The 27,984-nt window shown below is 47.9% G+C and overlaps 1 protein-coding gene across 2 annotated transcripts; it reads left to right on the top strand.

Moving 5' to 3' along the window:
- Nucleotides 1-14: 14 nt before the first annotated feature.
- On the top strand, nucleotides 15-27,644 carry B4GALT1 (beta-1,4-galactosyltransferase 1). 2 transcript variants are annotated; one of them, XM_041398365.1, is made up of 6 exons: nucleotides 15-338; nucleotides 12,595-12,830; nucleotides 20,602-20,789; nucleotides 22,369-22,491; nucleotides 23,945-24,049; nucleotides 24,634-27,644. In XM_041398365.1, exons 1-6 carry the CDS (start codon nucleotides 68-70, stop codon nucleotides 24,767-24,769), a joined length of 1,059 nt encoding a protein of 352 aa, XP_041254299.1. In that variant the 5' UTR covers nucleotides 15-67; the 3' UTR covers nucleotides 24,770-27,644. The 2 variants fall into 2 exon arrangements, with proteins under 2 accessions (XP_041254299.1, XP_041254300.1); XM_041398366.1 differs by lacking the exons at nucleotides 22,369-22,491; nucleotides 23,945-24,049; nucleotides 24,634-27,644 and having other exon boundaries at nucleotides 18-669; nucleotides 20,602-20,749.
- The last annotated feature ends 340 nt before the right edge of the window (nucleotides 27,645-27,984 follow it).

Genomic DNA, 27,984 nt, shown 5'->3' on the forward strand with positions numbered 1-27,984 from the left:
GCCCCGTCCCCGTCCCCCGTCGGCGGTGCGGCGCGGGGCGGGCGGCGCTCCCCACCAGCGCAGCGGCATGAAGGAGCCGTCGCTGCCCGGCACCTCGCTGCAGCGGGCCTGCCGCCTCCTCGTCGCCTTCTGTGCCCTCCACCTCTCGGCCACGCTGCTCTACTACCTGGCGGGCAGCGCCCTGGGGCCGCCGGGCAGCCCCGAGCCGCCGCCGCGCCGCCCGCCGCCCGCCAACCTCTCGCTGCCGCTCTCCCGCCCGTCGCCGCCCGCCGCCCGGGCCCGCTCCCCGCCCGCCCAGCCGCCGCCGGGCCCCTGCCCCGAGCCCTCCCCGCTGCTCGGTGAGTGCCGTCCCGGCTGGGTTTCGGGGGACGGGCAGGGGCCCCGCCGCCCGGGGTGCCCGACGCCGCCGGGGCCGCGGGGGAGGAGGCGCTCGGCCCCGGCGGTCCCGGTGCGCCCGTGGGTGCTCTCCCCGTGTGACAGCGGCGGGGCTGCTCTCGCCTGTGCCGCCGGCGGAGGGGGATTGTGGGAGAATCCCCGGGGAGCCCGTGCGCAGGGAGCTCGGCGGGGATGCTGCCGCGGGCACGGCAGCGGGGAGCGGAGCCCCTTCGCTCTCGGGAAGCGCTCCCACCCCGCCCGGCTAGGTTTCTTTCTGGTTGTCGTCGAGGTTGGGTAATTTCCTCTCGGAACTCTACCCAAAATGCTGCTCTTGCACAATGCCAAGCTCAGGAAGGCTTTTTGCGCTGTGCAGGCTTTTCGCAGCCTTTCTCTGTCCGCAGACCTGCTGAATGAGCGGCACGGGTTTAAAAGGAGCCGTGAGTACAATTGTTATGTATCCCAGCGGCGCTTTCCACTGGACATATTTGGTCCTGTGATGCAGTACCGTGATACGTGGCAGCCTGGCGTGTGTTTTATCTGCACTGGAGCTGTGCTCCCCATAGGCCTTTTCCACGACCGCTTGGGTGCTGGCATGCTGGCAGGATCTCGGTGGGTTTGCAGCCTGCTGGTGGTCTTCTTTTTACTAGGTGATGACCTGGAGCTGTTTTGATCTGCTGGCTTTGTCACAAGGCAAAGGGACAAGGGGAATTTCAGATTTTTTTCGGACTTTTAAAAGGCTCTCCCACCCAACTTGTTGCTTGTAACTGGTGCTCCCTGAACAGACACTCCTGTGCTGCAGGTAGGGCTGTTACCATGACCTGCTGGCATCCCACGTTGACAGTAGCCTGGCCACACCTTGGGCCCTTGAGGCTGGGGGTAATCTCCTTCATCCACCAAGTGTGCCATTTCAGCACACTGAATCTGTTACCAAAGATCATTTCAGCACACTGAATCTGTTACCAAAGATCACATCAGAAGAAGAGACTTCTGAGAAGCTACCTGTGGTTTTCCGTTTACAGAGCCGACAAAAAAAATCGTTTCTCTTGGTGCTTGCTGGTCAGCTCTTTGTGGATCAATGCATCTGAATTACAAATGACTGTTTTGTTATTTTAGGAAGGTGGTTTTGAGATCACTAAAAGAAACTGTCCTGTGTTTTGTGTTGCTGTTTTTGATTTGTATCTTTCGCTTTTTCCCCCTACATCACTTATGTTGAAAGTGTCTGTGCAAGCCTGTCCTCAGAGAGTGGATGTGGGAATCCTTTATGAATATGGCTTTGCTTTGAATGGTCTCAACTTAGTCTGATCCTGTCAGGAGTGAGTCATGTGCTTTGGAAATGCCTGGAGTCCAGAGAAATGCTCTTAGTGACCCCAAGATTCAAAGTGTTATTGGAGTTAGTTGCTGAAGGATCATTTAAGATATTTTGAATCATCTTTGTAACATCTTCAGTGCCGTTCACTGAATCTGCCAAAGGCCATATGAGGCTGCTGGCAGTGGTTACTGATGGTCAGGAGAGCTACAGGGCGACGGAAGAAGTATCTCTTTACAGGCAAATGTTTTCTAGCTGTGTTACCTTCAGTACTTGTGGGGTGGTGCAGTCACATGCAGCCTGGCACCGTCACAGCATCAAGATTTATAGCCAACATGTAGGTGAGAAACTGTTTGTTCTTTTGTTCCTTTTTTTTTTTTCTTTTTTTCTTTTTTTCTTTTTTTTTTTTTTTCTTTTTTTTTCAGATTTTGGTAGCAATTTGTTAAACAATTGTATCGTGCCTCTCGTGTTGGTCAGAGCTGAGTCTGCCCTGATCAGCATCTCATGTGTCTCTAAGGCCACCGTGGGGAATAGAGGGTGTGCACTTTGTGGGCACTTCTGGCATGTAATTTCCCCACCCAGAACTCAGAAATAGTCATATTTGAGCTCAAAACTCACCTACCAATATAAATGTAAAAGGCAGGAATCATCCTGTGATGATTCCTGCCTTTTACATTTATATTGGTATAAATGCATGGGGAAGTGCTCTGATGGGAACAGGTATCTCCAAAAACTCCATTTCCTCAGCAAGCCAACATTTATTGTAACATACATGATTCTGGGTTTTTTAATTTCCTGCCTGCCCCTCCCCCATCGTTGTTGGGAAGCATGTGATGACTCACACAGGATATGTGTGACTGAACTGCTCAGGCTTTTTGAATGGTAAAATAGCCAGGTACTCATTTCAGAGGCCCACAGTTTTCTTCCTAGCAGTCTTTAGAGAGTAGTTTACAATCCCTGCTGTCTGGCTCTGCAACAAATGCATTAGCTAAATGAGGTTTAATCTCTTACAAGAAGCAGCCAAATTTTAAATGTACTTTTATGGTTCATTTGCTATTATTTATAATTTAAAAGAATAAATCAGGACTGGGGTAATACTATAATTCAGCTTCTAGCTGAAAGTCCTTAAAAGCTATGCAGTTCTCTAATGCAAGGTAATATAAGCATTTTGGATTTATGCTCCAGTTTCGAGCTGCATGCCAATGAGTATCTTAAATGGGGTATCAGGAAGCGGAACCTGCTTGCTGCAGTAAAATCTCAAGAATTCCGAGAAATTCTGGTTTCTCTGAGAAGCCCAAAAGCAAGTAAATCCAGGTATTTCCTGCAGGTGTCCATTCTCCAAATTGTTACATTCTTTAGGAGATGCAGAACAGTATTGTGGTATTTGTTTTGGTTGGGGTTTTTTAATAAAAATTTGCTCTCTAGAAGTAGTGTTTGCCTTAGCACTTTCAAACCAGTCAAATGTGTTTCTTCCACCATTTCCATGTGGTTTTTGTATTTTGGTGTTGGGGTAGGTACATGCCTGCTGGTTTAAGGAGGGTATGCACAAGGGGTCAAATTCTTCAGCTGAAAGATCCCTTTCCAAAAGAGCTCATTTCAATGCAGTAGAATTTCATGCAAAGCAGAATTTCATAGACAGGCTTACCTATGTTTCAGGGATGTAATTTTCAAGTTCTGCCCAGGTGAGTGCACATATTTATGGAGGTTTTTTTAGAGTACAGCTGTCTCCTTAGCCAATTCTAACCCCCATTTAGACACCAGGTGTGGCTGGGATGGCAGACATAAAAGATGCGCTCTTTTTGCCATGAGCATCTTCTGGGAAAGTTCACCCAAGTGCGGTAAATATTACAGTCATATGTCTGTCTTCATGGTTTTTCATGCCTAGATATAAAATTAGAAAATTGATAACCCTGTACACTAGTAATAAACGGATAGTCACAAAACAAAAGTGTAAGTTAATATATTAATTTGTCCTTTGGATAAATATTAATATTTGTCCAAAGGACAAATCACTAGAGATGTACTCATTTTCAGTAAGGTTTAAAAACGTTTTTTTCCTGGGATACCTTAGAATGGATTGGATTGGATTGGATTGGATTGGACTCAGTTGAAAGGGACCTTAAATATTGTTTAATCCTGACTCCTGATGTGGACATGCACACCTTTACCTAGACCATGTCGTTCAGAGACACATCCAACTTGGCCTTGAACAAACAGTTCCAGAAATGGGGTTTCCAAAACTTCCCTGGACAACCCATTCCAATACCTTACCACTGCACAGTAAAGAATTTTTTCTTAACATCTAATCTAAACCTGCTGCAGATAAAAGCCATTGCCCCTTGTCCTGACACTATCTTGTCAAAAGTCCCCCTCCAGCTTTGTTTTTTCCGTAGAACCTTGTCCTCTCCAAGCTGAACAGTCTCAGCCTGTCTTCACAGGGAAAGTGCTCCACCCCTCTAATCATCTGGACTCACTCCAGCAGGTCCATGTCCTTCCTGTGCTGGGCCCCCAGAGCTGGATGCAGGGTTCCAGGTGGGCTCTCAGCAGAGCACAGCAGAGGGGCAGAATCCCCTCCCTCACAGCTGCTTTGGATGCAGCCCAGGACACGTTTGGCTTTCTGGGCTGGCAGTGCCCATGGCTGGGGCATGTCCAGCTTCTTGTCAGCCAGCACTCCAAAGTCCTTCTGCTTGGAGATCTTAGGCTTACAAGGAAAAGAACTCTTTCTCCAAGACGTCAAAGAGTTCTGGATATAAACTAGTGCTTCCCACTTCCATGTTAGTGGAAGTTTGTTTTAAAAAAACAAGGATTGAAAGAAAAAAACTCCTTTGGACAGCTGCCACTCAGCGAGGAGAAGACCTATTACACAGGCTGTGTATTCAATGCACTGGTTCTAATGCCTGTGTGGTCAGTACAAGCAGGTTCTTTGAGCAGTTGGTGCTGAAGATAAGTGATGAGGGTTTTCTGATGCTTTGAGGTAGCCTGTAAAATCAGCAGTGATGCTTATGGTCTGCATTACAGAAGTGTTTAGAGGTTATGTACTGCCTGAGGTGGAATTCATAAATAAATAGTTTGAGGCCCTGTATATGTGGACATTTTGTGGGCAGAGGTAGAAGATGTTTTACTGCTGGCAGAATCCTAGCAGGACAGAACTGGAGCAAGAGGGTGAAAACCTAAGAGATGCTAAACCTGCCATTTTTTAGGAAGACTTCTAGTGGTGACAGTGATGAAGGGATTTGGTAGGTTTGGCATGCCTGGGGTCTGGTCATCCTGTCACATTGCCCACCTGCAGTTGTAGGCTCTCATCTTGCTCTGGGGAGTTTCTGCCCCAGGAATTTGAAGCCTCTGAATCTGTGGGGTCACTTGCAATACCAGGCAGTGGAGATAATATTTGCTTTTCATGTAGCATCTCCCTTTCCTCTCTCATCTGGACCTGCCTTTTTTTAACCTTTTTTTATGTAGCCGGTCTCTGCTCCTTCCTGCCTTCCTGGGTGCTGGAGGCATTGCTTTGCTCACAGACACAAGCTGGGGTTGTGTTGTGTTCCTCTACTGCCTTCTTTTGAAAAAGTAAAGCAGAAACTCAGAGAAGAGCATGGAGAGGGCAGGGGAAGGGGGAGATAACACGTGAATCAGTTTGCTCAAATTTAAGCTTTCTTGGCTTCAAAAGAGTGTTTGAGAAACTGTTAAACTTCTCCAAAGAATATGCTTAAGATGTTTGGCAGGGAGCAGATGTGTGATCCTGGCAACACCACCGACAACTCCACAGCTGTCTATCTGTGTGGCTGGGAGCACATCATACCTCTGAAGCACAGGCTTCCTTAGCAGGCAGGGAGCAGCTTCTGTGAGGAAAATATCACTAGCATCCTCTTATCTGGTCAACGTGAAGGTCAAGGAGTGTTAATTAGGCTCACAAAGTAACTTGGAAAGGTACTGTGCTGTGCTGGAGACGAGCTGTTTCAGGGACAAAGCACAACAGAGGGAGGAGAAAAGGAAAGTTTTCTGTCTCATGCATGCAGTGTTTTATAACATGCTTGTTTCTCTGCCAGCATTGATCTGAAGCAATAGCTAGTTCCTTTGGAGATTGGGCCAAGTTTGTGTTTGGAAAGAGACAGATAACTTGCAGCTTCCAAAACTGTGCTTGGACACAGAATTCAGTTAAGCTCTTTCAGTTTCCTCCTCCCTTAGTCTGACTTCATTCAGCAGAGAGGAAACATTGTCCCTGTCTTGAGGGCCATCCCTACCCCGAAGGGCAGGGTGCTGGAGGTGTACAGTCCCCAGCAGGGAGGTGCTCTGGGTCTGATGGCCTCACGTTCAAGCCGGAGGTGCTGGGCTCCACTGCTTGCCTCCTCACCAGTGGACACCACTCTTCAGCCAGCCACTGCTCTACTCCCTCCTGCACAACCTTCTCTGCAGGGCAGAAGGGGGATTTGGTTTTGGGGACAAACCTAGCCAGTCCACAGCAATACTGCAGTGAGGGGACCAAAGATTTGTGGTGTTGGGGCATGTGGATGGAGCAGTGTCAGTGTTCATCTTGCTCCTATTTCTCTGGGCTGGAGAAGGTCTTGTTGCTCAGCCTGTCCCCACCAAATCAGTGGGGTTTTTTTGTGCAGCCCCTGCCTGCAAGAACAGGTTCCTGGTGAGCCGTGTGGATGGCATGTACAGTGCAGGTGCTAATTTCACTGAGGAGTGGCCATGACCAGGGGCATGGCAAACAGCCTTTCCAGCAGGCTTCCAGCCGCTGCTGAGCTGCAGGGAGCTCGGGGCAGTCCCCAAGTTTTGCACATGTTTATCTGAAAGAGAGTTGCTTTTGTCACCTCCCTCCACTGGGGTGTCACTGGGTTTGCTTTGAGGGCAAAGACACAAGTTACCTGCAAACCTGTCCTGCTGAATCTGGAAGTGGCCCTGTAAAGGCCTTTATGGGATGGGTTCCCACAAACCTTTGTGCTCCAGGGCAGTGCATGAAGCAGCAGCCTTCTCTCCAGTCACGCAATGCCCTCCTGCTGTCCTCACCTCCTGCACTCCCTGATGCCAGCAGCAACCCGTGCTTTTGAGGTGCACAAGCCCTGGCAGAGTTTCAGCCAGACAGACACACCTCCACCCCACCTGGCACCCTGCGCTGCCCCACCTATCTGGGGAGTGCACCCCAGCCCTGGGGCAGTGCTGGAATCCAGGTGCACATGCCACAGGCAGGATGGGACGGGGCTGCGGAGATTGCCTGATGATTTGGGCCTGCCACTGGCAGAGACGTGCCTGAGATGCCACCCGTCCTGGGAGGGCTCCTGTCCACACATCCCATCCTCCTGCATGGTGGGGGATTTGTGGGTGATGGCTGCTCAGCCTTCTTCTGATCCATGTTTGTTTGTTTGTAGTTTGCTGTTAAGAGAGCCTGGAATTTAATTTTGTGGCGGGTGGGAAGAGCTAATAACATGCAGATTTCCTGGCTCAAAGGGAGACAGTTCAAAGCTGCCTCAGTGAGTGTGCACTGGATTTGAGCCACCAAGGAGGACTTTGCTTCTCTCCCAGAAGTACCCTCCACCAACAAGACTGTCTCCCTTTTTGTAAAGATGCCACATGCTAGTGTCGGTGCTGGGGATTGGGTTAATAAATTTTTTCTCTGGTCGTAGTTGCTGAGTTAGTCAGGCAGACCCAATGTTGCCAGCACATGTCATGCATCCTCATTTTTTTTAGCTTGTTTTCATTTGGGGTCCGCAGTTGCAGATGCCAGACCATGTGCGAGCCTGCCCAGGGTAGGAGATGAGCCCATGTAGCAGGCTTCCCTCGCCTTGGCGTACCCCCACATTTGTGAGGGTATGCACACAAGTGTAGATCAGCCAAATGAAATGTATCCCAACCTTTGGGAGGGCAGGTTTTTGGGGATTTTTTTTGTGACTAGGATATTTCTAGAAACCCCCAAGGAGTTTTTTCTTTAAACTCTCCTAGGGGAGCAATGGCAGCAAGAAATGGCCACTTGGCCATTTTGACCAGTGAGTTGCATGCCAGGACATGGCTGCGTGGGAGACCCAGATGGGCAAGGCACATGGGGGCTGCCCTGTCCCCCCACCACCGGCCTGAGCCATGACTTGAGTCTCTCTGGGGCCATCTGGAAAACTGCTGGGACAGCTCTGAAGTTTAGCTGATGGGAAGTTATTTCAATTACCTTAAGAGGAAGTTACTGCTTTGCCAAACTGTGGGATGCAGCTGCCTGCCTGCCTGGAGCTGCCATGTGGGGCTGGGGTCCAGCCCTGCTTCACAGCCTCGGGTGGGGAACTTGCTCTCACATTGTCTGGGGTGGAGCTGATATTGTTTTTCCCAGCCAAGGCGGGCTTGGTGTGGCTGACAGGCCCTTCCTTCCCTTTTCTGCCGGGCCCCTGCAAAGAGAGGGTTTTTTGGTTTTTTTTCCTCTTGCAAGCTCTGCTTCTCTTTTCCAGCTTTTCTTCCACATGAGGATTGTCTGAGTGTGACAGTGCGGGTGTGCACGTGGCTCAGCAGATGGATAGCAGTGCCCAGCTCTCAGCCAGGGTGATGGAAATATTCTTTTTGGCTTTGTTCGGGGAGAGCCTTTTTCCAACTGCTGCTATCTGGTTTTGCTTTCATTTTCACTAAACTAAATGTCTGAGATTGATGCCTGGCTTAAAGCCTGCAGGTGGATTTTGCTTGTTTTCCCAGTGAATCTCTCGGGAGGGTGATTCAGATGGCTGGATCACTCTTCAAGCCTGTCCAAGAGACTAGTTTCCCTCCTTCCTATTTCCTTCTCCCAGGGCCACACTGCCTTCCTGAAGAATAGGGTTCCCCCAGTCTGTCCTGCCTGAGTCCCCCAGGGCTGCCCTTTGTGGTAGCACCTCTACTTTGTGTCACCTGTTCCCACCTTTTCAGATGGAGTGTGGTTGTCCTGTTTGCAGCCCCTGTAGGGATGCACGAGTACACTTCTGGCCCTGCAAGGCATTGCTTCCTGAGTTTTCCCAACACTTCTAGTATTGGGAAAGTGTTCCTTGGAGCCTCCTTAGATCACTCCCTTTGGTCTAGGGAGGCTAGAGCAGTCTCTAGATTCACAATAACATCAGGTTGAGTAGATTCTGGGCTACTTGTGTGAGGGTCTTCTCATTTTGGCTCAGCAGGATGAGCACCAGGAAGGCTGGGTGCTGGCAGCCTCAGATGGCAGGAAGTTTAGGTGTTGTGGCAGGCAAGGCCATTGGGAAGTTGGGATGGGAAAATCACTGGCACTGTGGGACAGGCTCTTGGGGCTCCAGCACTGAGCTGCCTCTGCTTTTTGCGAGCCTCACTTTTTGCTTTGTGTGAGAATCTGCTTCCGGTTTGTGATGGCCCCTGGCTTTTCCTGTGCACCTTCCCTGTGAGCAGAAATGCTTCTGAGGGGCAGGAATGGGTTGGCTTTTTTTTGGTGTATCTTTCTCTTACCCTGCCACTGCCAGCTAAAGCCTCCTTTTACAAACTCCAAAATGTTTTGATGTGACGCTGTGCTTTTGCGTTCTTTTGCAAGCTTCCTGCAGCGGCTTATTTATGGTTTTGAGATTTTCTTTTGCTAAAAATACACAGTGGGGGCTCATGAAGCTGCTCTGTTGGAGCTTTGTGATGATGAACCCAACAGGCCTCTGCCTACAGATGCCGGGCTGCATGGGTGACCAGTGTTGCAAGTCCACGCAGTGCTGTCATGCCTGTCTGTTTTTTCAGAAGGGACTCCATATACAGTGACTCCTATGGCAGGCAGTCAGCTTGAACAGAATCAGAAAAGATTCAGATGGAGTGAATCGAGCTGGAAAGTTTACCTAGTAAACATAGATAGGGACACAGTCTTGACAGGAGGGACAGCACTTGCAGCAGACTTTGCACATTTTCTTGGCATTGCGGATTACATCCTGAGTCAGCATCCTTGGGAAACAACAGCCCTAGGGCTGCTTGCTATACAGGTAGTCAAATTTCAGTGAAAATTATTTAAAATTAGTAGCTGGAACTGGGACTCTATTAACCAGTTGGAAAGCCTGTGTGTTTGTGGATTTGGCTTTAGCCTTGTCCTGCTTGGGAAGTGAAATGAAAGTGTCAATTTGCAGTGGGTGGTATGTTGCTTCTGCTTTGTGTCAGCCACATGGTTTTACGAAGTCGAGTTTGTTTTAGTCATTCTGTATTTCAAAACAGCCTATTCAGCTTTTTTTCTGGTTTTGTATTTGGTGAATGTTAACTGAGTGACTTGTGTGCAGCCTGTCTCTGAGGCACCTGCCTTGCCACACATGGATGGCACTGGTGCCTGGGGACTTCTCACTGACCCACATGTTGGCTGCATCCCTTAGGGCAGTATTTGTGAGAAGGTGTGCTGCCTTTAAAACTGATTCATAAGCAGGAGGTTGGAGCAGTAGAGATCATTTCTCACCAATGCCCTTCAAGACTGTGAAACTGTTAAATCTCTGCCTTCTGCAGCTGTTTTTTACAATGAATATGCTTTCTGCTCCCATCTTTTCCTTGCCAATGTTCCAGTCTCTGTAAGGCAAGCAAGAGTGAGTGCTGGCAGGATGAGTGGTCTATGTTTTGCCTTGGGGGGCTGCTGGATGCCAGCCAGCAAAATGCTGTTTGCAGTTCCAAATGCTTGTGGCTGTCCTTGCCCAGCTGGAGCTCACAAGTCACCAGTGGGAGATTTCCTCTGTAAGTTCACCTAAATAGCAGACTTTCATTTCCTCCTGCCTTGCTCTGAGTAGGTTCGAGACATTAAAAGAACCTTTGTTTGTTAAAGCAGAAAGCATTCTCCAGTCTGATGGGGCTCACAGTTGCTTCTTGGGAGCAGCAACTGGGAGAAGAGTCTAGTAACTGGGAGCACAGAGCCCAGCTTGTCCCAACAGGAACAGGCTTGTTTGATGGGACAGCAGCCACACCCAGTGCCTGGCAATGGACTAGGCTGGCAGGGCCCTGCGAGGGGATGTGTTGCTCCTGCCCCTCTGCTTCCTACAGCATCCCAGCAGGTCCTGCTGCTGGCAGCCAGGTGCAAAAAGGATGGGAAAATAAAGTCCCTGGGCACAGATGCCCAACATAATCCTGTTTGCTGGCTGTGCCTGGTTAGGTGAACCGTGCCCAGTGCAATGCCCTCTGCTGTTTTGAAATTACAAGTGTAGCATTGTCCTAGCTCTGAGTGCTAGTTTCCTAATGGAGTTGACACTCATGGGCACAGGGATGGCTGGAGGAAGTGGGTGTGCAAGTGGGTTGGGGCCAGAGGCTGTTTTGGAAAAATGCTCTCCACCGTGGAAGCAGCCCCCAAATTCAGCAGAAGCGTGAAATGTGCTGTCTCCCCCTCCTGCCACCTCTGCCCTCATTGATATGATGCCTGTCCCACAGGCACAAGAGTGGCTGTTCCTGGCCCCTGATCCTGTCACCACTGAGCCCCAGTCCCAGTCATTCCCACTGCGTGTTCCCTCCTTCCCCAGTTCCTCCAATTTTTGCCTCATCCTCCTGCTGCAGAGCACCTTCTGAGCTCTCCCTACAAGCCACATTTAGACTTCAGAGCAGAGAGGCTTGGGCTCTGGTCCTGCAGCTGTAGGGCAGCATGCACAGGACCCAGCTTGTACCACAGGGCAGAGAGGGTGCAGAACTGGGCACAGGTGTCAGCGGTGCAGCTGGGAATTGCTGCAGTGCTGGGAGCAGGGCAGACTGATCCCAGTGCCCTGGAGTCTGAGAGATCGCTGCCTTCTCCTTGCGTGAGAGGGAAACTTGCGCACATTTAACCAGTGCAAAATGCAGAGATTAGGAGATCCCTTTGCATCCTGCCACTACGTAGGTGTTATGCAGCAGAGCCTCCCTGCTGCCTCTGGAGGTACACCCAGCACCTCTGCCAGCTTGGCCAGTCTCCTCCTTGTCCTCTCCAGGAGCGCAGGTTAGTGAAGCAGCACAACCAAACCACAGTTACTTCTTCTAAATAATCCAGAGCCATGAGTCTGGAGAATTATTTCTGCTTTTTTTTAGTAGTCACATGTTTTGGAAGGCACAGCAGCCAAATCCTTCAGGGGTGATCCTCAGAGTGGCATTTATGGTTGGTACTTTGTGCCTTAGGCAGGGGCCCTCAGCAGCCCCCAGTGCAGAGCTGGTGCCCGCGCAGTTTGCTGACTGGCTGGTGCAGGAAGCAGGACGCAGCATCCGGAGAGGCCCTTCCTTGGGCTTTTGTGGTGAGTTGCTCCATTGGCGCTGGAGCAGCTGGAAGCAAATAGAAGGGCCAGCCTAGCTGTTCTGAAAGGGTTTCTCTGGTGCCACCTGGCCTTCTCACTTTTAACCTGGTTTTAACACATTGTTTCGATGGTTTCAAAACCTGCCACTTCTGAAACCATCTGCCGGAATTGCCAACCGGCATGCAAATCTGGATATGGGTTTTTTTAGCATTTCTAATGCAGAACTTCTAATGAGTAAGTGGCATGTCTGCAGAACACTGAAAATATCTCTAAAAAAAAAAAAAAAAAAAAAGCCAGGAAGAGGATTTTATTCACTTTGCATGTGACTAGCCATAGGTGAGTTTGTCGGTAGCAGAGCAGACTATTTTTGAAGTACTTGACTCTTGGGCTGCCTGAGGTGGGTGAGAGCCCAGAGGGCAATGCTTCAGGCTGGTTTTGGGGTGCATGTGCCAGTGGGAACACAGCTCTTGGCTGGCCACACAGACTGTGGGATTTGCAGGTCTCAGTGTCTGTGACTCCTGTGGGTTCTGATGCCAAGAGGACACACTGTGAGTTTGCTCTGGCTTGGTGCTGTGAGGTTGCTTTGGGTATGGACAGTTCAAGCTTCAGCACCTCCAAGCTCCGATGGGATTGTGTTTGGACCAAAAGCTCTGTTTCTTAGAAACCAAACCCAACAAAACCCTAATGTGTGTAAAGGATGCATGCTCAGAGAAATAGATTGTGTGTGTTAATTTGCTTTGTGTTATGACTCTCTTCCAGTTGGTGCACTACGTGTGGAGTTCTCCCAGCCTGTAAACCTGGAAGAAGTGGCAAGAATAAACCCACAGGTCAAAGCAGGAGGTCGTTTTGCTCCGAAGGACTGTATAGCACTTCAGAAAGTAGCAATAATCATACCGTTCAGGAACCGAGAGGAGCACCTGAAGTATTGGCTCTATTACCTGCACCCAATTCTCCAAAGGCAGCAACTAGATTATGGAGTATATGTTATCAACCAGGTAAGATGCTAGAGATAAGCTTTTACAGAGCTGTCGCAACAGTGCCTGTGCCCCTTAAAATAGAGGAATGGTTCTTTACTTTGAAAAGCAGTAGGCTGGCAGGCAGGAATAAGGTTGCTTTAAAAAAGGAAAAGAAAAGGAAGAAAAATTTTGCTTCAGTGCTTTTGGGTGAAAACCTGAGATCCCCGCTTCTGCTCAGGTGCAGAATTCACTCTTAAGAGTTTCTGCTTAAAGAAACCTCTTGGTGAGGAGGAAAGAATTCCTAATATCACAACCCAATTAATTATCTCTTTCCAAATGACCTTTTTTCCCAACTGCTGCAGGAATGGCATGCAGAGATTTTTAAGGTGACAAGTTGGTATTAATGCCTAGTTCGGTAGTAGATGTGCCATATAATGTGTAGGATTTCACTTTATCGAGCACCTTCTGTTCATGTTAGTGCACAAAGTCAGGAGGGAGAAAACAAAGTTGTGGTAGTGGGGCTGGTAAGTGGTTGTCTTCAGGGGAATAGAAAAGAAATAAGCAATCACGGGGAAGTTCTTGGAGTTTTTGGTTTTGGGGCTTTTTTTCCTTGCTATCTGGTGGCTTCAATCTGCCTTTTAAAAAAAGAAAGGTGTGAAAATGCACATTTCATTCAAGACAAGCTGTCTTAATTTGTAGCGTAATGGTGTTTAATAAGTGAGTGTTGTTCGCCCTTGGAAAGGCTTGAAATGTGCAGGCATTTGTACAGGCTGCAGGGTGAAAGGGCAGATGCAATTCTGAGAGCCTCAGCAGAGACCACCTTCTGGACAATTCCACGGCAGTTTCTCTCTTGGATATGTATTTTTATCCAGTTTTCTCAACTCAGTAAGAACTGAGATGAAATAACATGCTTCTTTAAGTCTTAACTCCTTAAACTTCTGCTTGGATCAGCTGGTGTGTTTGGCCATATCAAACATCACGAATATTTAAAATGGTCACCCAAGCAACGAATTTTGTCACAGACTTGAAACTACGGGGAGACTTATCCCGAGAGAGAAAACTGATACTCCATTACTACAATTTCTCTTGCTTTGCTCATTTCCAGGGTGCCAGAGATCAGGACAAAGGACATTTCTGGGGAATTAGCAGTAGTTCCCCAGCACAGCAGCCAAGATGATTCGATGTCCGCATCTGACTGCGCTTGTGGCCTGGCAGCCACGCTGCTGAGGACACAAGGCATTTCTGCAGCACGTGGACTGGCATGCTGTGCCCTAAAATTGAGCCCTGTAAGGAAACCCATCCTGTGTAAAGCAAGGAGCAGCTGGTGCTGCTGCGGTGCAGCAGCGCAGGGCCAGCCGCAGTGCTCCACGCTTTGGGCTGCGTTCCCTGGCACGTGCAGCGTTGGCCTGCGTGAGTTGCTGGTGCCACAGGGCTGGCTGAGCCACACACCCTGCTGGTCAGGGGTGCAGCTGGTGCCTCCCTGCTCTGAGCATGGCTCGGAAGCGACAGGGTGGTGTGGCAACCAGCAGTGGTCCTGCGGTGGGGGCGGCTGCTTTCCCAGGCAGGAAAGTCACCCGCCAGGTGTGGGAGCTGCCTGCACGTGGTCGGGGGCATCGCCTGTGGGACAGCAACCACCTCCATTGTGAAGAGCTGGCAGTGCAGCTGGGGGTGGTGTGTCCCCATCGGTGGTGCTCCAGGGTGAGGAAAGCACCACCCTCTAAAGGCAGGCAGTGTCCGCAGCCGGTTGGAGTCCCTGCGGCTGCTGTGATGGTGCATGCTGGCTTGCATTGCCCTGTGTTGCTGGCTGCTCCTCTTCTGTGGTCCTGTTCTCCAGCACTAGGGCTGTGACCTTTACAGTTAACTCTTACATAAGTTTCTGTATGCACCTGAGAAATGCTTTTTCTCAGGTGCAGCCCTTGGGCATGGTTTGAGTGAGAGGGAAATGCAGTACACAGGGTATTTATGCCCTGAACACACCCAGCAGATCTAGGTTAGCAAGTAAGACTACTTTGTAAAATAAGTGTTCTCCTTCTGCATGCCTCTAATAAGCTGTGTCTAGAAGAAGTGGAATGGTCAGCAGCAGTAAAACCACTGGATGCATCTCCCAAGGGTGAGTGGGTACACTGAATAGAGATGCAGAAAATGTATTAATTCTTCCAGAAATACAGTAGGAAAACAGTCTTATTTCTCTGCTGTCTTGACAATTGCTTTTCTCTTTTTCTTGTCTGTCCTTCCCTTTGCATCTGCCCTCCTTTTTTTTTATTTTATTTTTCCTTCTAGTGGGGAAATATTACCTTTGCTTGTTAATCCTGTCTATATCAAAGCAATCACTGAAGCAAGGAGAATTACTGTGTGATCTGGTTCTTACACGCTGCCTACATGCTCTTCTGTGCTCCGCATCTCATAGAAAGAAAGAGGAGTACTGAGCCCTGCTACTGCTGCACTGGTAATGTCAAACTTCTTCCTTTCAGCGCAATGTGTTTCTGTCACGAGTCCATTGTGTCTCCACCGTGCTGTTCTTGCGTGCCTGAATGCCTCTGAGTAGGACTTGGCTGAAGTCAGGGGGATGATGTTTGTAAAATGTCCGGTATGTAACAGGAGCCAGTGGAAAATAATGTATGATGTTTCACCTTGCACACTCCACCCCTAGAAAGACCCAAACGCTGTGTGCTGGAGGAGTTTTCAGGTAAATCTGAGATGAGGACACACAGCTGGGCACGCTCTGCCCAGGGCCCATTGATGCCCCACAGGTGACAAATTTGCAGCGCGTCCCTCAGCCTTGCTCACTCCCACCGTTACCCGTGTGTTCTCCCGCACTGCGGCCATTGCCACACGGATGCTCAGGTCTGGAAATTAATCTTCTAACTGCCTTTCAGCCCATGCAAATGCCCATGCAGCCAGACTAAAGTTTGGGAAAGGGAAGACTTAGCCAATTCCCTGGAAACTGGGCAGTTGTTCAACCATTTTCCACTGGCCCCTGGTGCTATTTGCAGTGCCTTGGTAGAAGTTTTCCAGAGAGGTGTGTGCGTGTGTGTGTGAGGTGGTTGGGGCATCACTCTTACTTGTGTTACTTTGCAGGGGGTATCAGGTATGTGGGCAAAGGAGGGAATTGTGCTCAGCTTCTGCTTACCCTTGCAGTGTCAGGGGAGGCAGGTTTTGACTGTGGCTGCTCTCTTGCACTGCCCAGTGTAATTGTGCTGAGGCCTCAAAACACCCTGTGACAGAGAAACACCAAAGTATCCCCTAATATCTCTCTGTGGTTCTGGAAATTTGTTTCTACCTGGTCAAGTCCACTGGAGGAAGGACTTCCCCATGGATATTGCATGTGTGGTTCAGGCCATCTCAGTGTATCCCTGACTCAGCTGGCAAGCTCCCACTGGCAGTGATGGCTCTCCTTGTTGGCCAGAAATATACATCCTCACCATTACCTCCATGATATCTGATGAGCGCAGGATTCAGGTGGGAGAGATGCAGCCACATTTCATCTGTGCTGTCTGCCGGAGGAATCACAAAGCTGCCTCCTGTATAGATGTGGGAGGCAGAACAAAGTCAGGACATGTGGCTTCTTGCTGGTTTGCAACTCCTTTAGTTTGAGTAACGATTCCAAAAACCTCTATTTTTTTCTGTCTAGCACTGAAAAAAAAGGAACCCTGCCTTCTTTGGCAGGTCTAGCTGAACAAGCGAGATTCAGCTGAGGTAAGGGATGGGAAGTAAAAAAGCCTGGATGTTGTTCTGCTCAGGCTGATCATTCACCTCCAGGTGCAAGCAGGAGTCAGTGTTAGACCTTGCAGAACTAAGACAGCAGTTTGTTCTTGGAGTGACAGAGAGAGTTAATTCAGGAGCCAGAAGCAGGTGCTGGGCACCAGCACTGAACTCCGACATGGGTTAAGTTTCAGGACAAGAGAACATTGGGGCAAAATTGTCAGGAAAAAGAAAAGAGCAAAAATGTGCTTGAATTACATATTTTCTGTCTGAAAGCCTAGGAGAGCATGGAGGCCGTGTCTAGAGCTTGACTACATTGTCTAACTAGCAGTCCTCTGTGTGCTGTCTTGCTCTTCAGGATAATGCTCCTCTATCCAAGCAAGCCCAAACTAATCCATTTCTTTGTGACAAGTAGCAGCATTCATGGGATGACAAGCTACTAGGCAGAGGTGAGGGATGGAGGTTTTTTCAGCTGCGCTTTACCTGCTTTCTCAAGGGTCACCGGCGGGTACTGCACTCTGTGCTGACCTGGAAGGAAGTTTTCACAGCTCTGGTTTCTTGTTTGGTTGTTTTTCCAAAATGTCGGGGATCGGTCAAAGATTGCAGCGTGCATGTGAGTTTTGAGAGATATTTGAATCTGAGATACCGCAAGCACGCCAGTGCTTCCACATTGCCTTAGGTAAAGAAAGAAAGCTTCTGCAAAAAGCAAAACCTCTTGTCAGTCTTTTTTTTTTTGTTCCAATATATTGTGTTAAAGCCCCACATGCCTTCTGGGACTGAAAACCAACCTCCTGCAGTCAAAGCAGGCACAGTGGATAACAGCCTTGCAAAGTTTGCTGCATGAGCTACATGCTCACTGTAAAGTTAGTAAAAAATGGCTTGGAGAGGGTTCTTTGTTTTCTTGTATAGGCTGTGATTCCCTTGTTCTTAGTCTTTTGGATGCCAGTGTGTGAAGCTGTGTGGCCATTTGGGAGGAGACTGGCAATGCCCACTCAAAGTGTTTGCCCTGTGTGCTGTCCCTCTCCGTGCACAGGGCTCCAGTGTGAGCTCTGCCAGGGTCCCATGGGTGAGGTGGCAAGAAGGGTCCTGCATGCTCTTGGTGCAAAGCGCTCTGCACTTCGAGGTTTTTTGGGGAGAGGTTTAAAAACACAGCTCCTTGTGGCACTGTTATTCCCCATGTGTCACCTGGAAGAGATAGAGGCTACCCAAAGGCACTGGCTAATTACAGCTAAGCCTCTGCTGGCAACAAAACTGGTGCCCTTTGCCTTGAATTTCATTAGGAAAAGAGCAGCCAAAGGGTGTGAAATGAGGTCTCTCTCCTAGACTGGCCCCAGCAGTTGCTTTGAGGTGTGACCACATTGCACTTTGCGCCAGCACCAGGATGAGTCCCCCTCAGAACCTTGGAGCCAAGTTTGGGTTTGGTGTCCTGTAACCTGAGGAGTGCTGGGCAGCTAGAGCTGTGCAGCATCCTTTGCTGGGGAAAGAAAACCCTCCAGTCTCATGACCTCAGCTGCTTCCTCTCCCCAGCCTCTTTGTTCCACTTGCCTTTATGTTCTGTACTTGAGTTTTCACTGCTCTTGCTTTATGTATGATGATGATCGTCCACCCACCACCTTTTTGTTGTGTGAGCCCTTTTGTTTTGGGTGAGGATGCTGAGAATTTGCTCAGATCCTCTTCCATGAAAGCTTACTCCTCCCTGTGAAGTCATGTATGCCCAAGGCAGGTGAGGAATGCTTTTGAAAACTGGTTTGACACTTGCATTTTAAAACCTTCACTTGGAATATACTTGGGGCTGTTTCAAGAACCTGCATTGGCTCTTCAGCAACAGATCTGTTAATCAGTCTGGATTAAATAGTTACCAAAATGATTGCTTATTAACCAGATAAAGCTGTTACAAAGACTATGGTGTTTCAAGGTGCTGCTCCTTGGGCACAGTATTTTATCCATCCTTGATTTGCATCCCATGTTGGGTGAGGGTAGTGCAGAGTGGGGGGACAGCTTGCACAGTGGGGGAGTCCTTTGTCTTAACACTGCTCAGAGAGTGTGGAGGACTAAAAGTGGAATGGATTTGGCAGTCTTGGTTTCCAGGTTGGCAAAAACCTTCAGTCTCTTTGAGTGATGCCCTATGAGTTTCTTTCTACCTGCTCTGTTGCCTTGTACAGGATTTGGGTTTGAAGCTGCTGCTGCAGAGTGGGGTCTTCGACTGGAAATCCTTACTCTCAAACCACCAGTATTCTTGGGGTTTTGGTACGATCTTTTCGCTAAAAAGCTAAAGTGCTCAGCAATTTGCGAGCCTGTACTTGTGCTCAAATCCACATGTGCTTTTGAAATGTTTTTGCCTGAAAAAGGCTGAACAGGTTCTCCCCAGGTGCTTCATTACTTGGGGAGGAAAGCAGAGATTTTCCTGCCCTGCTTTTTGCCAGTCCCTTCATTAGCTGTGATTGCCCTGGGATAAATATGCCCTGCTGTAGTGTCAGCTCTTTTCAAGTCCTTCCCATCATGGTGAGAGCCTTCCTGATTGCATTTTCCCATCAAGGCCCCCTGTCAGAACCTAGGATGTCCCCCTGATGGTCCTGGATGATCTGAGCCCCAGCCAGGGGGCTTTGAAGCCCTGGCAGGGGGGTCGGAGACCCTGGCATGCAGCCAGAGACCCCTGTGGCTTTGAGTTCAACCCATGGAACAAATTACCACCTTTGTATGGAGAATTAAAGGTCACAAAAGTTTAGATAGCATAACAGTAGTTGTCATAGGGTGAAAGGTGAAATTCTGTAGAATTTTACTATGGGGGTCTAGGAGACAAGATGGAAGGATTTGGGCGTTGTCCTGTTCTTCTCCCTTCCTCTTCCTAGCCTCCGTCTTCTTGGTGATTGTGGCATTTTGGGATTGGTTTAGAATAGAAAGTCACTGTCTAACATAGGCGATAGGTACTGGAACATAACTGTAAATATCTAATACGTAGTTTGTAGTATAAAAGACAACGCCAACCTGGGGGTGGGTAGTGTGCCTCGGGCTGACCTGCAGAACAGACCTCGGCAGGCCAGACAGAAAATGTTTTAGATAAAAAATAATAAAAAACCTTGAGAACGTGACCCAAAGACTCCTGATCTATTCGACAGCTGGGTTGTGGAAAAGAGACTTTTTAACACACCTTGGGATCATCCCAACCAGAGAAAATCCCAAGAGGCCCCAGGACAGATGAACAGTGGTGGAAGCACACCAAAGAAGGGGATGTGCCACCACAGCAGTGGCAGCATCCACCTCTTGAGCTGTAGCCCTTTCAGGGAGCAGCTTGTGCTGGCCTGCCATGCAGAAATGAAGGCTATGTCACAGCCATGTGCCGAACCTGCTGCCCAGGGCCCAGGGAGCATCCTGCTCCTCTGCATTCATGGCTGCTCAGGGCATGGCAGAGGGTCAGAGGTGAGCAGCAAAGCATCAGACCTTGGCTCCTGGTGCCATCTTGTGCTTTGCAAATCAGGTCTGGCGTATGATCACACACTGCTCAGCAGTGGCTGCGCCACAGTCTCACAGCCATGTTGTGGCAGAGCTTAGGAGGAGGGTGCTGAAATTCTGGCCACAGCAGGGTTTTGGTCCTTGTCATGGCTGTAAATTTAAGCACTGCCAATGTTTCTCTCTATAGCAAGAGTCCCTTCTTCCAGAGGAGCTCACCTCTTTCTGCTTTCTCTGCTGCTCCAGGAAGCCCCAGCTGCTTGCCCTGTACAAGAAAATTCAATCTTTAAATGCCTGTGCGTGGAGTGGGACATAGGGACTGCTTACCATCATATCAAACCTCTTGAGCCCCCTCTTGGGGGCTCCCACCAGGAGATGGGAGCTGAGCTGCGTCCGGCCTTTCCTCAGCCGTTTTTCCTGCCCCCACAGTTTGTGGCTGTCCCAAGTGTCATTGTCCTGCAGGCAGCATTTGGGGTCACTGGAGGTCTGCTGCAAACATTAAACAGGTGCTGCAAGGGCGGTGCTTGGGCTCGAGCTCAGTCCCTCATCAGGGCACATCAGCCCTCTGCAGCAACACCGGCATCTGGTAACAGGTAAGAAACTGCTGAAGTCAGCTGTCAAATTTAAGTCACTTAACTGTTTTTATTTGTTTTTAAATTAGGATGGAGAAGAAGAATTTAACCGTGCTAAACTGCTGAATATTGGATTTGCAGAGGCCTTGAAGGAGTATGACTATGATTGCTTTGTCTTTAGTGATGTAGACCTCATCCCAATGGATGACAGGAACACCTACAAATGTTACAGCCAGCCACGGCACCTCTCTGTATCCATGGATAAATTTGGATTTCGGTGAGACGCCTTTTGGAGTGGCATCTGTTTCCTAATTCTGCTGCCAGCCTAGCAGGGCAGGCGCAGTGTTACACATCCCCGCCCTCTATTGAAAGCATGGGAAAGCATCTCTCCCAAAAGCCTGTCTTAACGTGCCTGGCCCTGCAGGGAGCTGGTGGCTGCAGGGGAGGAAGGTGGATAAATGCAGCCGAGCAGTTTATTAAAATTCACAGCTTCTGGAAGGTGAAACAAAGGGTGAGGAAGAGCTAAGCAGCCTTCCTTTAGCAGATGCCCACATATCCCTTCTTGTGTTTCAGTCTGGAAGCTGGAAGACAACTAGTGTTTCCACCCAGTCTGAAAAGTGAGACACTTTCACACAGTGAGAATTATGTGCAGCTTTAAAAACACTGCATCAGACACTATTTTAAGAGCAAGATGAAAATTTTTTGGCTGTTTGGTTTTATGTTTTATGCCACTGAGAGACCTGCCCTGCTACTTGAGAGCAGAACAGAGCAAAACTTCTTGCAGCATACATTTGGGTTTAGCAAGCTGTTCTGAACAAAAATATGTCCTGCTTTTCCTTTCTGTTTTTTGGGGGGGGTTTCTTGTTGGTTTTTGTTTGTTTGTTTTTTGGGTGTGGTGTTTTTTTTTGTTTTTTTGTTTTTTGGGGGTTTTTTTGTTGGTTTGGTTTGGTTTGGTTTGGTTTGGTTTGGTTTGGTTTTTTTGGTGTTTTTTTTTTTTTTCCTTGGGTTTTTTTTCCCTGTCCCAAATCCCCAAGGAGAAGTTTAAAAGTTCATCTGTAAAGTGAAGACTGGTCAGTACCCTGTGGTGGCCAGTAGTGCTAAAGCCATAGCAGGGGTGGATTTGGCAGGGTCTCTACATGTCTACACTCCAGACCCAAGCCCTGCTTGGAGCAGGACTGCTACTGGCACTGTAGCAGCTGCAGTTCTTTCTTGCACGGAGGTGAAACTTAAAATAGAAATGCGTAGCCCTGGGGATTTCTCTGCTTGTTAAAGCAAAGACAAGTCTGTACTACATACTGGTGATCCCTGTGTGGACCGTCTCCTTATGCTCTGGGTCTGAATTTCATCTGTCCCCAATCTCCTGGTGAATTGTCCTGTTTCAGGTGGAAGCTGCTTTCTGTATGCAGGGTCACACTCTGCCAGCTCAGTTCTGGGCTGCCGGCTTCCTTTTGGGGCACTGAGGAGTGTGGCACTGAGTGGTAGAGCTGCAGGAGGAGAAGGCTCTGTGGCATATCCAATGTCTGTCTGAGCTCTTGCCACTCCTGTGGCATTCATGTCACCTTTGGTGAGGTGATACACATTTCAGCCTGTCCTTTGAGGACGGTGTACTGCTCAGCAAAAGGCTGCAGCTACTTCCAGTTGCAAAATACTTCTCAGATATATTTGGGACTGAGCCCACCAGTTCCCTCTCCCTCAGCTAAGTCCAGAGTACCACAACACATGGCTGCTTCCTGTGGCAGGAAGGTGCCTTGCAGTGGGTGTTGGCTGTGCGTGGGCTGGGTGAAGGGCAGCAGCAGGCAGGCTGCCCCTTGGCTAACACCTCTTCTCCTCTAATGAGCTCTTTTCTCTGCTTCCAGGTTGCCTTACAATCAGTACTTTGGAGGCGTGTCTGCCCTAAGCAAAGAGCAGTTCACAAAGATCAATGGGTTCCCAAACAATTACTGGGGCTGGGGTGGTGAAGATGATGACATTTATAACAGGTAAATAATTTTTCCTCCTTGACACCCTGGGGTGTATCCAGGGTGGGGATGAACACAGACCTGCTGCTCTCACCTGGGTGTGGGGGCACATGGGGTGTCTCCAGGCGGGAGGTGAAGGTGATGTGTGGGCAACCTACTGGCTCAGTGAGAGCATGTTCCTGCTGGGTGCTGGCACCCCATTTCTCAGCTCCCAAGGGACAGTGGAAAAGTCACACCCCTCCCCCTGCCATCATTCATTCTCCCTATAGCCTCACCAGCATCACTCCAGTGCACTGGCTGGAGCAGTGTCTCCCAGCACTGGCTCAAAGAAGGGAATTCAGGACATGCAGCTGAAGGTGGATGAGACCTTGACCCACTTTGCCCAATGCAATGCAAGATTTGTGTGGGTCTTCAGCCTTGTAGCAGATCCTTTGTTCCCAGGAGATTTCCATTTGTCAGGCTGTCTGTGTAATGCTGTGAGCTATGTGAGCTTGACTGGGAGGAAGCTGAGCATGGCTCAGAAGTGCAGGAGAGGATCAAGGTGTTCTCACAGGGTAGGTTGGGAAGACCAGGGCAAGGGATGAACATGCTACCTTACAGCTTCAAATATCCACAGCATTCACTGAGAGAAATCATCATGAGGGGCTTGTATTTGGAGCTCTTCTTCATGTTTCTCAGTATCAAAACCACTCTGTGAGCTTTTCTCTGGGGTTTCTGAGCTCTTCTAAGCTTCAGGAAAGGTGTTAAAAAAATTGTACCTTCCTGAGGTTTTGCACTTCTGTTAAAAAATTGAGAAAGGGACAGCTTTCCGGTAGGGCATTCAGAGCAAGGTGGCAGTCCTTTCTTTTTGGGGCACTCGAGTTCTGGGAAGATGCTACAAAGAAGTGAAAAGGGAGAGGCAAACAAGAAATCAAGTCTTTTTCATCACTGATATCCATGAAACAACTCTGCAGGTGCTTTGTAGATTGCATGCAAACGAAGCTGGGCTGCCCCTCACCCAGTAGGTCCCAGCTGGAACCACTGTGACTCTGACCACGTGTCTCCTTTATGCTGCTTCACCACCATTCACTTAGGTTTCCCCCAGCACTGCAGCTTTCACATCAAAAGAAATAAGTGCTCCTCTGGCTCCTATCCAGATGGGTTAAAAACTAGATGACTCCCACTCAAATTCCAGTCTACAGCTTGGACCAGGGTTAGTGTGGGTGTTGGGTGTTGTTTGGAAGAGATGGAGGTGTATGTGAGGGTGTGGTGAGCTATCTTGGTGTTGACAGGGGGAGGTCTCTGCTCCACACCATAGATAGTGTCTGTGTGGAAAAGGACTGGCTTTCCCTCCTTGTGTCAGCAAGCTTGGAAGTACATTAGTAACATCCCCCTCAAAAAAAAAAAATATAGTAGGTACAACCAGTGGTGTTTGTGGAAGGTGCAGCGGAGCATTCCACATCCGTTGGGTGTTTAATGTACTTGCTTTCTACAGGCTGGTGTTTAAAGGCATGGGGATATCCCGTCCGGATGCGGTCATTGGGAAGTGCAGAATGATTCGGCATTCCCGGGACAGGAAGAACGAACCCAACCCTGAGAGGTGTGTCTTACCCTTTCCCACAGCAGGTTTAGGGGTGCCTTCTGCCCTTGCTGCTCCGACTGCTTGGCTTTCTCTTTGCTGGGCACAAAGGTCCAATGTGGAAAGGCTGCAGCCATCTTCTCACTGACTGAGCTCTCTGCTCCTGCTCTTTAAGCTGCCACCCTCCCCCTGACAGTTTATTATCTGTTTATAGACCTTTTTCCCAACATTGAACTGTGGCACAAAGGCCTCTCCTCTTTTTTTAATTTATTTCTTAAATGCAGAAAATTAGATTCCGAGCAATTGTTTCCAGCTTATCTTTGGGGTATAAACCTCTGCTCTAGTGCAGAGTTGGAAAAGGACCTGTGTGATCTAAAAGCTTGGCTTGCTTCTTTCTAGCTAAAATTTGACCCCATAGGGATGCACTGGCCTATTGCTCAGGCTGGCCAAATCTAGGAGTTTATGGCACTGATACTCAGGTTTTTCTTGAAACACCTGCAATGCTGCCTGAGAGGCATGCAAAGATCAAATTGTTTAAACATTTTTCCTTTCTGTCTTTGCTGTCTCCACCCTCTCCCCCGCTTTCTTTTCTTCCCCTCCTGCAGGTTTGACCGAATTGCTCACACACGGGAGACAATGAATTCTGATGGCTTAAATACACTATCCTACAAGGTTTTAAGAACTGACAAGTACCCTCTGTATACAAAGATCACAGTGGATATTGGCTCCCCCAATAGCTAACATCAGTGACACAACAGAGACTTGCCTGTATTGCCCAGGATATCTCGCCTCACTGATGGATTATATGTGCTGGTTTTATAGGAGTTGCAGTGAACCAAAAAAAAAGGCCTCTTTTGGCATGCCAAAGTGTCTCCAAATTCGTTGGACAAGTGCTTTTTTAAATTTTTTTTTTTAATTTCAAACTTGACTTTACACAACTTTCTAGCTCTCCATTGTTTTGTAAGCCCAGAAGCTGTACATACAAGTTGTAAATAGTTACTTTGCCAGAAAATGTTGGATCTGATCTATTTGCTGCAGTACTCCCCATATTGAATTAATTGCTGGACTCAAATTTTTCTGATTATGACTGTGATATATCAACTGTAACTGCCCATGATATTTGGTATTTTGATTGATGTGTGTGCAGACATTCTTTTTAATTCATTCCTGGTTTTACTTTATGAAGGACTGTAAAATGCTGCTAAAATTGTCCAAGTTTACGCTTTGCATTAGATATTTTTTAATGGAGACAGCAAAATACAACTTTTTTCTCAGAGTGACCAAAACAAACATCTCCTCTATGTGCAGAGCAGGTGTTGAACAATCAAGTCTGGATTCAATTAATGTCATTATTTCATTTAATCTCAAAGGAGGCTTTGAGTGAGTTGAGACAGTTTGCCAGAATTTGTGGGTAAGCTCCCTGCATAGGGTGGGAAGCTATACAGATGCCATCTCTAAAAACCACTGGCCTCAGATAACCTTACTTCTGAATATGACAGAGATTATTTGCTTCAGCACAACACCACCTGGGATTTTTTTTTTTTAGAGGTGGAGGAATTCAGAGAGAGATTTGAGGTGTTGATTTGTCTTTTGGGGTTTTTTTCCATTAAATAAAGATTAATTTAATTGCACAAATAAATTATGGCCTTAACATTTGCTAACACTTATTAGCAGTGGTAGGAAGTTACCACACTATTTAAGCATTGTCTGAAGCTTCCTAAAACCAAAATTTTCTCTTGCAACGTTGTGCATAAAACTTGAAATATTTTATTACTTTTGTTGTTGTTGTAACATTTTAATAACTTTTAAAAGTAATTTGTTTATCATAAGCAGTATATTTAATACCAGATTAAAGTAGGGTGCAGTGTAATAGGATGTGATTCAAAGCCTCCTTTATCTTTAGACTAGTAGGCTTTTTATGTGCGTCATTATATATAAGCCATGTATTTTGTTTGCTCTGTGTATTTGTCTATTAAATCTCCTGCAGTGCTGAGATATTCACAGCAGGGCTGACATCCAAATGATTTTTCTTTGCCTAAAGCCTGTTTGCAATGTGTGTCCTGTATCTGGAACCTCCCTTCCGATTGTCTCAGGCTTGAGGGGCATGCACATTCTGCAGTACTGTTTTCTGTCAGTGCACCAGGGCACCACCTGTACAGACCCTGCTTTTCCTCCCCTTGACCGGGTGTGAAAGCCTCAAGCGCTGACACCCAGGGAGCTGGTTTAAGTGATTTAAAGCTCTTAGCCAGAACTCAGAACTGAATTCCGTCTGGTGAGTACTGTGCCACCAGCTCTGACCACAGCAATTTGCACTTCCTTGGCCTGTGCTGAAGGTTGTTAAAATCAGGGACACTTCTTGTTGTATTGGGGATCAACTTCAGCACTGCCTTTTTTTTTTTTCTTCCCTTTGTTTGGTTTAGTTTTTTTGTTGGTTTTTTGTTGTGTTTTTGTTTTTGTTTTTGTTTTTTTTTTTTTTGGTTTTTTGTTTTTTTTTTTTTTTTTTGTTGTTGTTGTTACATTTTTTGAGACCTGAAGGTTTTGCTGAACCCTTGCACTGCAGGGGTGGGATCCTGCAGGGACCAGGGAACAGTGCATTTCTTCTTAGGCCAGCAGTGGCTCACAGGATGCGTAGGGACTTTAATTACTAAATGCCTTTTCAATCTCATTTTGGGAAAGTCTTCACCTCCTTTGGTTCAAAGCTCTTTCTGGCTAGGCTTGCTGCTCCAGTCATGGTGGGAGTTGTGGAAAGATGGCCTTGCATGGAGCAGGAGCAAAGTGCAAGGAAGGAGGCTTGTGGTTAAGAGCTTATAATTGAATACTAAAAAAAATAAAATAATAAAAAACCACCAAACAATACAATAGTCCTTATGGCAGATCAGGCTCCTGGTCTTAAAGATGCAAGGGACTACAAGAAGATGTGTTTTACAGAAATCAGGTCAAATGTCTCCCTGTAAAACATTGGCATGGGTGCAGTCTGTAGCAGTAATGGAGACACAGAAGGGTTTTTAAATTTTTTTTTCAAAGCTGCTTTAGAAAGGAGGGCTCCACCTCCACAGGTAGCAGCAGATATCCAAAAATTTATCAAGGCTGCACTTGAAAATGCCATGTCTTTGCAGAGAGCACCTCAATTTTGTGCTGAGCCTTTTGTAAGTCGAAGAGTTGGGACCTTCAGCTGTAATGTCTATCTGTTATCAGATGGGTGGGGGAAGATGCTGGCAGCATTCCTTGCAGTGAGATTCTCTGATGGTTAGAAAAAAGTTAGTGCAACAACACATTGTTTGGCTGTATGCTGAAATTATTCAATGTCATGGAGGTGGGATGAGCACTTGTTTCTGGCTGCTGTGATCAAAGGTTTCTACAACATGTGCCTTGAAAGAGAGAAGAAATGGAAACTGGAAAATCAGGAAACCTGAAAACCCTTTTCAGCAGAGAGATTCTAGCAGTGCAAGAAGCTGCTGCGTAGTTTCTCTTCCACTGCTGAAGCCACAAGCCATGTAAAGAACTGAAGTCACCTTTTGTAGCTCACGTTGCCCTTTGGTGCTGACCTGTGATTTCTAGATCTCATTGTCTCTGTGTAAACTGTATCAGTCAAACTCATTAAATGCTCTTGACTCGACCTGGCCATGAAATTTCTCTCCTGGGGATTTTCAGGGTCCGCATCTACAAACACTCATGTTGCACCGAAGCCGATTCCGACTGTGTCCTATGGTGGGTGGTGTTTTTTCCTCTCCCCTACCGGTGAAAACACTCAAAGTGATACTGATTGTAACTAACGGTTGAAACCCAGAAAAACAGCTTCAAAGGAAAAACGCTAATGCTTGGATTCTTTGGGATGACTGACTGCTTGTTAGCATGAGGGAGGGTCCTGATATGCTGCTTTCCCCCAGGATGCTGCCTGTATACTGGACTGCCTTTGGGTTTCCTGTAGGTGGTTTTGCTTTTGCATTCTTACCATT

This window comes from Onychostruthus taczanowskii, unplaced genomic scaffold (genome assembly GCF_017590055.1).
Source record: "Onychostruthus taczanowskii isolate IOZ18803 unplaced genomic scaffold, ASM1759005v1 scaffold145, whole genome shotgun sequence".
NCBI lineage: Eukaryota > Metazoa > Chordata > Aves > Passeriformes > Passeridae > Onychostruthus > Onychostruthus taczanowskii.

Bases quoted from the DNA above. Each gene is read 5' to 3' on its own strand.
- B4GALT1 (XM_041398365.1), top strand. From the start codon at position 68: ATGAAGGAGCCGTCGCTGCCCGGCACCTCGCTGCAGCGGGCCTGCCGC. The intron at 339-12,594 runs GTGAGTGCCGTC...ACTCTCTTCCAG, and splicing joins CGAGCCCTCCCCGCTGCTCG to TTGGTGCACTACGTGTGGAG. The intron at 22,492-23,944 runs GTAAATAATTTT...TGCTTTCTACAG, and splicing joins GATGATGACATTTATAACAG to GCTGGTGTTTAAAGGCATGG.